Source organism: Osmerus mordax, chromosome 6 (assembly GCF_038355195.1).
Source record: "Osmerus mordax isolate fOsmMor3 chromosome 6, fOsmMor3.pri, whole genome shotgun sequence".
NCBI classification, from domain to species: domain Eukaryota; kingdom Metazoa; phylum Chordata; class Actinopteri; order Osmeriformes; family Osmeridae; genus Osmerus; species Osmerus mordax.
In genome coordinates, this window is record NC_090055.1 from 1,434,784 (window position 1) to 1,444,644 (window position 9,861).

General features: G+C 52.5%; 1 protein-coding gene across 1 annotated transcript in view; it reads left to right on the forward strand.

Annotated features, from left to right (window-relative positions):
• Positions 1-1,728: 1,728 nt before the first annotated feature.
• LOC136943857 (potassium/sodium hyperpolarization-activated cyclic nucleotide-gated channel 2) overlaps positions 1,729-9,861 on the forward strand; it is a 17,641-nt gene continuing 9,508 nt past the window's right edge. Inside the window, exons 1-4 of the mRNA XM_067237341.1 lie at positions 1,729-2,381; positions 7,374-7,580; positions 7,661-7,883; positions 8,020-8,181. Coding sequence (XP_067093442.1) covers positions 1,729-2,381; positions 7,374-7,580; positions 7,661-7,883; positions 8,020-8,181 — 1,245 coding nt within the window. The remainder of the gene's footprint in view (positions 2,382-7,373; positions 7,581-7,660; positions 7,884-8,019; positions 8,182-9,861) is intronic.

The window sequence follows — 9,861 nt, forward strand, 5'->3', positions numbered from 1 at the left end:
CTACACCACACAGGTGCACAACTTGTATCCATGTTATTATTATTCAAGTTGATATATTATTAATATCTCTCTCTCTCTCTGTGTCTCTCACTCGTTCCCACATGTGCATGTGACATCCTATTTCATTCGCTTTACTTCCTTAACGTGTCCTTTCCACCTCTGTCGCACGCCCTCTCTCCCCCATTTCATTCCTTCCTTCACGTAATTCCCTAGTTGTATTGGCAAAAGGGGAGGATGACGCGCCACCATACCTGCTGCTGCTTGCGTGACAGACTCGCGCCGGCTGAGCATGCGGCCTTGGAGAAGGATGATGATGCTGCTGCCATGGCAACAAGCCGATTAGATTCAGACCTTTGTCAATTATTTATTTAATATTTTCATGTGCTACAGTTCGCATGGGGAAGGGCTTATTGTCGAAGCAGGACTAAGAATCCAGTCGTCTTCGGACTTGTGCGACTTGTCTTCGAGAATCGCTCAACAAGTCATTTGACAAAAGTGGGCTTTCGTTGGAGTGCACGGTGTTGCTTGATGTCACGTTGATTTGGACAAATATCTAGAACTCTAAGGCAAAAACTGTAGATTTAAATGAAACAAAAAGAAGTCACTATGTGGGGCGTCTTGCCTGTCACGGGAAGCATCGTTCAAAGCTGACAGACGCCTAAACTGCAGGTCAGCGGAAATAACAAAGACCCAGCGACTGACTGTTGAGAGTCTGTAAGATACTTGCCCAGGTTGCGGCTGGATTCGTGTTATTAGCATGCAGCAACCTATGGAACATTATTGCCGCCTGGTCTCGTGTTTGAGCGCTCCGGCTCCGGTGACTAGAATGATCATTCAAGCGCGTGTCTTCCATGTTTTGCCGTTCGGACGTTTCATGTTTCGTAGGTGATTATTCAGACTAGTCCGTTTATTCTCTTATTTAGTCTAGTCATGTGTGCGTGCGCCTGGCTGTGTTCGTGCGCCTGGCTGTGAGCGTGTGTCTGTGTGAATCAGCGCGCTTCTGAGTAAACCCGTGTGTGTGTCCCGACTATCGGCTGGAAATCCATCCGTTCTGATGAGCTCAAGTGTCCTTGTCATTCATCCTCAGACGAATGTATCCAAAACTACCGGCTCTCCACTTCTTGTCAAAATCGTTAAACGTAAAATGAGATATGTTTAGGCTACTACATAACATAAAGTGAACGGCTTCGACATCGATATTGAGGGTGCTGAGCGATTAATAAAAAGCGCCGAGCACAATTGAAGCGTACACTCTTGAGACGGGGAATTCGGTGCCAGTATGCCCGGCGCTGGAGCGCTGAGGGCGGCGGTGGGGAGGAGTGAAAGGGCCTCGGGCGGAGAGCGACGTTCCAAGGACAAAAAAGGAAGAATGATTTATAAATGTCGATGAGGACATACGAGTGAAGGAAAGGAGGATAAAGAGAATCGATTGCTGTTTTATTTGCGGGGTTAAGGGATTTTAGCGCCGTAAGTGGCCATCTCCAAGGGCACGTCGGTAGCGGGAGGGCGGGAGAGCGAGCTGTCAGCCGGCCGCGACCGTTAGAGATGGAGAGAACACTCCGCTAGGAACAGAACGTGACCTCACATTTTCTTCTAGAATTTTCTATTTTCCTTTTTATTGTTGGTAGTATAACTCTATACTTAACAGGGACAGATTCAACCGTAATTTTTTTTAAGGAGGGGGTAACACTTTCCAACTGCCCTCCCCTCACCCCTCCCTCTTCTGGGATGGATGGGGTGGTGGGAGGCGTAGGGGGGTCCGTGGGGGTCAGTGGGGGGGACAGTCGCTCTGGTCGTACCAGCGGGGACAGTAAGCGGCGCAGTAAGGGTAGCCTGCCCTCCCCGGCCTCCCTGGAGGGGGACCGGGGGCCCGGGGGTGCAGACGGCTCTGCCTCAGGGAGTCGCCGCCGCCCGTCCATCATGAGCTCAACCAGGGACGGCCTCCCTCTCCGCCCGGCCGGCACCCCCGGCACCCCCATCCCCCTGCCCCCGCCCCCGGCCTCCTCCGCCCAGCCCCGGTCGGTGGGCTTCACCTCGTCGCGGGCCGCCCTGGCCTCCACCTCCTCCTCCACCGGCACCGGGGTGGTCGTCGTGGCGACGGGCCCAGAGACCACCACGACCACGGCGTGCAACACCACGGCCGGGACGCCGGACATGGGAGGCCTGTACGGGGGGGAGGGCTTCGGCATGGGGCTGGACGGGGAGGACTACAGCTACTCCAACCAGAGCACCTTCATCCAGAGGCAGTTTGGAGCCATGCTGCAACCAGGGGTCAACAAGTTCAGCCTGAGGATGTTCGGATCCCACAAGGCCGTGGCTCTGGAGCAGGAGAGACTGAAATCTGCCGGGGTCTGGATCATACACCCCTACAGCGACTTCAGGTACGGATCACACACCCTCCTTCTGCGCTGCCAGGTCACGTCAGGTGAGAGGGAGAGGAGGGGTGGGGCTGGAGAGGAGAGGGAAGGGGGATGAGGGGAGGATAGGGGTGACGTGGTAAAGGTGGGGGTTGAGGAGGAGTGATGGGAGCCAGGCCCGGGGAGGGTTCCCAGTGGGGAGGAGAGGAGGGGTGGGTGGAGCGGTAGAGGGAGAAGAGGATGAACTGAATAGGATGGTCAGTGTGCAGAGAGGCAGAGGGTGCATGATTAAACATTACTATCGTGATGTTCACTGTAGTGATGGAGGAGATTGGGGAGATAATTGTGTGAGTCAGGAGAGGGAGGAACAAGGACAGAGACAAAGAAAGCTGAGGACAGAGGGAGAGGGAGGGGGGAGAGGGGGGGAGAGAGAGAGGTGAGAGGGAGAGGAGAGAGGGAGGGGGGGAGAGAGAGGAGAGAGGGAGGGGGGAGAGAGGAGAGAGGGAGAGAGAGAGATGAGACAGAGAGAGAGGGAGGGAGAGGTAGGGAGGGAGAGAGAGAGAGAGAGAGAGAGAGAGAGAGAGAGTGACAGAGATGAGCAGTAGCATGTTATTCACCCTTAATCTTAGCCTCATGGACCCTGGGAAGGAAAACAGAAGGAATGGAAAACCAGCTGGGAGGGAGAGAGAGATGGGCGGGGGGGAGACAGACAGAGAGAGGTGAGACAGAGAATGATCATGGAATGAAAACTAGACAGATGATAGATGATGAGCTCTAGGGAGCAGGTGAGTGATAGGAGAGGAAGAGCAGTTTTCCATATCAATGAGGAAACATAGTGTGCATTCCAATAATGTGGAAGATGTTTCTGACAAGGCTCCTTCTTCAGGTCATGTCTCCTGATGAAGGGTGTAAGATCCTGAGGAGAGGGGCGATGATAACCATGTATGACCAGGCTGCTGAAACCTCATGTTCTCTGCACCCTGTCAAGCTTGTGTAATGGAGGTTAGGCTATGGATGCAGTTTGTGTACAGTGAGTGAACCCGGCATAGCGACCCCTGCTGGTCATTTGATGTCCCTGGCCTCTTTTCTCTATTATAAACACAGTCTAAAAATAGACTTTCACAACATTGTCTCTATTAATGAAGTATAGATTTCTGTGATTTCAAGCTAGGTGCTGGTAGCTTCTCCGGGCTCTTCCGTAACAGTGTGGGGAAGGTTTCTTTAAGGTCTTTTATTTCAGCTGGTGTCCATGCTCTGTAGTTGCTGATGGAGAGGATGGATCCTCTACTTGCGGGGTGATTTGGGGACTGTCAGCTTCAGCAGAAGGCCCTTCTGCTCAGCGAGCTCAGGTGCAGCTCTGGCATGGTAGTACTCTCTAGACAGGCAGCAGGAACAATGGAGGACTTGATCCCCCAGGCTCCTGGCCCGCTTCTCTTCCATTTCAATCCCACACAAACGCAGGCACACACACACACACAAACGCAGGCACACACACACACACAAACGCAGGCACACACACACACACAGTAATAATTCACCCTCATACATACACACAGAGACAGACAATGGCGTTTACTCAAGAGGAACTGAGTGTCATAATTTGCAATATGTCACTTTGTTGGATCCAGTCTAGCAGGATGTTCCTAAAGTCTCAGGCGATCAGATGAGGATGGATGGATGAAGGGATGGATGAAGGGATGGAGGGAAGAAGGGGGTCACTCATTAGATTTCCAGCCTGGTGTCCATACTTAGTTACATTCCCTCATGACATAATATGTAAATGACCACAATTACTCTGTCTCGAGTCTCACAATTGAATCTTAATTAATTATGAATGATATTCTAAATTATGCACGCAATGTATGCATTATGCATAATTTAGCCATCTAACCTTTCTATGAAGTACCTGTAGCTGGCAGCTATGAAAAAACGACAGGGAGAGTTTTGTACTTTGAGGGAGCGGCCGAGATAGGCAGAAGGGGGGATGAAGGAGAGATGAGAGAAAGAGGAGAGCGAGGATGAGACAGAGACGAGGGAGCAGGAAGAGAAAGAGATTAGTCTGTGTGTTTTGTCCTAAAGTTGACCTTGGTCTCTAGAGGCTGTGTCTCTGGGAGTGTGTGTATGTCTGTGTGTGTGTGTGTGTCTGTGTGTGTATATGAATGTGTGTGTTTAGGGTCTGAAGATAAGCTCCCAAACTCTTCACCTCATTATCAGGAAGACGAGTCCCCTGAATGTTCTAGAATGTGTAATGAAAAACAAAGGTGGATGAAGAGAGAGAGACAGAGGTGAGCAGAGAGGAAGGAGAGAGAGAGAGAGGGAGAGAGGAAGGAGAGAGAGTGAGAGAGAGAGAGGTGAGCAGAGAGGAAGGAGAGAGAGAGAGGGAGGTGAGCAGAGAGGAAGGAGAGAGAGAGAGAGAATGAGAGGAAGGTGAGCAGAGAGGAAGGAGAGAGAGAGAGGCAGACGGAGGTGAGCGCAGAGAGGAAGGAGAGAGAGAGAGAGAGAGAGAGAGAGAGGGGGGTGAGCAGAGAGGAAGGAGAGAGAGAGAGGCAGACGGGGTGAGCGCAGAGAGGAAGGAGAGAGAGAGAGACAGTGGTGAGCGCAGAGAGGAAGGAGAGAGAGAGAGAGAGAGAGAGAGAGAGAGAGAGAGAGGGAGGTGAGCAGAGGGGAAGGAGAGAGAGAGGCAGACGGAGGTGAGCGCAGAGAGGAAGGAGAGAGAGAGAGAGGGGTGAGCAGAGGGGAAGGAGAGAGAGAGAGAGAGAGGGGTGAGCAGAGGGGAAGGAGAGAGAGAGAGGCAGACGGAGGTGAGCGCAGAGTGGAAGGAGAGAGAGAGAGAGGGGTGAGCAGAGAGGAAGGAGAGAGAGAGAGGCAGACGGGGGTGAGCGCAGATAGGAAGGAGAGAGAGAGACAGTGGTGAGCGCAGAGAGGAAGGAGAGAGAGAGAGAGAGAGAGAGAGAGGGAGGTGAGCAGAGGGGAAGGAGAGAGAGAGAGGCAGACGGAGGTGAGCGCAGAGAGGAAGGAGAGAGAGAGAGAGAGAGAGAGAGGGGTGAGCAGAGAGGAAGGAAAGAGAGAGAGGCAGACGGAGGTGAGCGCAGAGAGGAAGGAGAGAGAGAGACAGTGGTGAGCGCAGAGAGGAAGGAGAGAGAGAGAGAGAGAGAGAGAGGGAGGTGAGCAGAGGGGAAGGAGAGAGAGAGAGGCAGACGGAGGTGAGCGCAGAGAGGGAGGAGAGAGAGAGAGGCAGACCGAGGTGAGCGCAGAGAGGAAGGAGAAAGAGAGAGAGAGGCAGACGGAGGTGAGCGCAGAGAGGAAAGAGAGGAGCGGGAAACAGAGGGAGGTGCAGGAGAGCGAGCACCGAAGAGAGGACGTTCTTGCTTTCATAACTCCTCATTTTCTGATGAAATATTCTCTCTATTCCATGGTATTAAATGTTTGATTTAAATCCCGTTGATTGCCCTGCTGTCTACTGGCTGTCCACCTGCTTAGCATGCAGAGTCGGGGTCCACTTTTATACTTGGAGCAGGGAAGCCATTCCAGGATACAGGATGGAAACGGCTTCTAATACTTACAAGATGCTCAAGTTCTAAAAATGGATTCCATTTTAACACCTGAGTGGTTTAGATGGAAAACGGCCTGAGCCTAATCGAACCTGAGAGTGGAATTAGAGGTAGTTTGTAGGTGAATGTGTGGTGTTGATGTTTACGTGTGTGTGTGTGTGTGTGTGTGAGGACTTGTATCCATGCAGGTCTGTGAGTGTGTGTGCTCCTAGTTACCTTACGTCACCTCAAAACAAAAAACAAAAGCCCTTCCGTGTGACATCCAGCCCTGACCTCAGCTTGTTAGAGGCCTTGTTCCTGTTCGTGGAGACAAAAAACTGCCGATATCAGTTGACACATTCCTGAGTGCACGCTGGCTGGTATTGCCTGGAGACTGATGGAGGTTTGTTGACGCTGCCCTCTCCCTCAGGACTGCTCTGCTCTGTCACCTCTTGCTCAGCACATTTCCACTCCAGCCTTTTACAAGTGCCTAAGTGCCTGAATGAGAGAGAGATAGTCTGTTATCAAACGTAAAAACATGTGCTATCAATGGAGGTTAGTCTACCCTTCATTTATCTCTCTGAAAGAATAACTGGCAGACAAGACGGAGCTGAGTGTGTAGTGGGGACTGATAGAGGGGTCTCCAGTGTGTGTGTGTGTGTGTGTGTGTGGTCTGAGGACAGAGACAGACAGACTCAGTGAGAGACACGAGCAGTTCATAGGCAGTGTGATATGATGTGATTTATGGATTTGCTCTCCCTAGAACACTCCGTCCTGGGGCAGAATGCAGCCTTCATCTCTCACTGCGGTGGCTCCCCTGTGTGGGTTTATCTACATTAAACCTTATTAAAGAAACTGAGTTTAAATGTTCTTTGTATAAATAAAATGTTATTTAAACAACATCACATACTATGAATGGTAAGAGTGAAGAGTGGGTGTGTCAGTTATCTTAACGCATCATCTTTGCCTCTCTAACAACCCGCCATGGGATCGGGCCAGTGATCTAAAACTCAATAGCATCGACCTGCGAGCTTGAATAACTAGAGACTCCCACTGAGAAAGGGGCCTCCCTCCCTCTCTCTCCCCTCCCTCCCTCCCTCCCTCCCTCCCTCCCTCCCTCCCTCCCTCCCTCCCTCCCTCCCTCCCTCCCTCCCTCCCTCCCTCCCTCCCTCTCTCTCTCTCTCTCCCCTCCCTCCCTCCCTCCATCCCTCTCTCCCCTCCTCCCTCCCTCCCTCCCTCCCTCCCTCCCTCCCTCCCTCTCTCCCTCTCTCCCTCCTCCCCTCCCTCCCCTCCCTCCCTCCCTCTCCTCCCTCCCTCTCTCTCCCCTCCCTCCCTCCCTCCCTCCCTCCCTCCCTCCCTCCCTCCCTCCCTCCCTCCCTCCCTCTCTCTCTCTCTCCCCTCTCTCTCTCCCTCCCTCCCTCCCTCTCTCCCCTCCCTCCCTCCCTTTCTCTCTCCCCTCTCTCCCTCCCTCCCTCTCCCACCCCAGGTTCTACTGGGACCTGCTGATGTTGCTGCTGATGATGGGGAACCTGATCATCCTGCCTGTGGGCATAACATTCTTCAAAGACGAGAACACCCCTCCCTGGATCATCTTCAACGTGGTGTCCGACACCCTCTTCCTGGTCGACCTGGTCCTCAACTTCAGGACTGGCATCATCAAAGAGGACAGCACTGAGATCCTCCTGGACCCCAGGTGAACCAGCAGCCAGGCTCGTGTTGATTTTCATTCTTATTCCAAGTAAACAGTGAATGACGTTCATGCTACACTAACAGGGCTATCCGCCAGCGCTACCTGAAGAGTTGGTTCCTGGTGGACTTTGTGTCGTCCATCCCGGTGGACTACATCTTCCTGATGGTGGACCTGGAGGCTCGACTGGACTCAGAGGTGTACCGGACGGCCCGGGCACTCAGGATCGTCCGCTTCACCAAGATCCTCAGCCTGCTACGCCTGCTGCGCCTCTCCAGGCTCATACGCTACATCCACCAGTGGGAGGAGGTGAGGGAGGGGGAGGGAGGGAGGGCGGGGATGAGGGCGGGGATGAGGGAGGGAGGGATGAGGAGAGGGAGTTTTTTTCCAATATTTTGTTTCCAACCTTTTACCTTTTTTCCTTCCTGTCCTCCCCTGCTTACAGATCTTCCACATGACCTACGACCTGGCCAGCGCCATGGTGAGGATCGTCAACCTGATAGGCATGATGCTGCTGCTGTGTCACTGGGACGGCTGCTTGCAGTTCCTGGTGCCCATGCTGCAGGACTTCCCACCTGACTGCTGGGTGTCCAAGAACGACATGGTGGTCAGTGTCTCTCTCTCTATCTCTCTCCCTCTCTCTATCTCTCTGTCTGTCTGTCTGTCTGTCTGTCTGTCTCTGTCGCTCTCTCTCTGTCTCTTTGTCTCTCTCTCTCTCTCTCTCTCTCTCTCTCTCTCTGTCTCTCTCTCTCTCTCTCTCTCTCTCTCTCTCTCTGTCTCTCTCTCTCTCTCTCTCTCTCTCTCTCTCTCTCTGTCTCTCTGTCTCTCTATCTATCTGTCTCTCTCTCTCTATCTCCTGATTGTCTGATGGTGTGTGTGTTTCATGAGGGTCTGTGTGTGTGTCTGTGTTTGTGTGTGTGTGTGTGGTTTTAAGACACGTGGTTTCCGATACCCTTCCTTCTGATGTGTGCTGATGAGATGTGGTGTTTGCTCGGTGTGTTTACCCTGATTAGGGTTAGCTATGTAGGCACATACTTTGTATGAGCATATACATAATATTATTAGTTTCAAAGCTTGCGTACGTTGGTGGTGCTAGATAATGAGCATGTGAGTAGCCAAGAGTTAGCATTTACATTTGTGTGTGTGCATGTGTGTGTGTGTGTGTGTGTGTGTGCATGTGTGTGTGTGTGTGTGTGGGGGGGGTGTATGTGTGTGTGTGTGTCTGCTAATGTGCTCTGAATATTTCCTGACTTTTGCCATATGTCTATGTTAATTGCTGGTAAACACACCACAGTAAAGATCACACACACACATACAATTAAAAACCTGGAGAAGACACACTCACATGTTGTGTACATAGCTTACTCATGGATCGACAGACCCGTCTCGGTGGTTGCCAGGGGACCGTTGCTAGGCCAGCTGATGTGTGGAGTTTCCCCCAGAGAAAGCCCCTAGACCCTCTGGGTAGTTTAGATTAGAGCTGGGATATAATTGGACATACAAACACACACAGACCGACAAACACACAACACAAACACAGATAAGATCTTAGATTTTGAAGATTCAAACAAACTTCCAATTTGTTAGCTCATCAGATAACTATACTTTATAGTTAATACTTATACACTAATGTATAGACCCGTGGATTAACAGCATCATTCGTTGAATAACTGTCTTTTAACCCTCTATATTGAACGTAGATTTTCCTCAGTTCTCATTGCATGAGTTCTCTATGTATTCCCTAGACAGGATGGAGAGAAACAGATGACAGTTTCAGTTGCACAGTTTAAGCCAGAGTTATGGCCTTGATGCACTCATGTGGGGTAGATATTTCTCAGACAGCTTAATTAGACCCCCTCTCTCTCCCCCTCCTCCCTCCCTCCCTCTCTCTCCCCTCCCTCCCCCTCTCTCCCCCTCCCTCCCCCTCTCCCCCTCTCTCCCCCCTCCCCCTCTCCCCCTCCCTCCCTCCCCTCATTCCCTCCCTCCCTCCCCCTCCTTCCCTCCCTTCCTCCCCCTCCCTCCCCCTCCCTCCCCCTCTCCCCCTCTCCCCTCTCTCCCCCCCTCCCCCTCCCCCTCTCCCTCTCCCTCCCTCCCTCCCCCTCCCTCCCTCCCTCCCTCCCTCCCTCTCTCTCCCCCTCCCTCCCCCCCTCTCCCCCTCTCTGCCCCCCTCCCTCTCTCCCTCTCCCTCCCTCCCCCTCCTTCCCTCCCTCCCTCCCTCCCCCTCCCCCTCACCTGCCCATCTGTATAGAACGACACGTGGGGAGTGCAGTACTCCTATGCCCTGTTC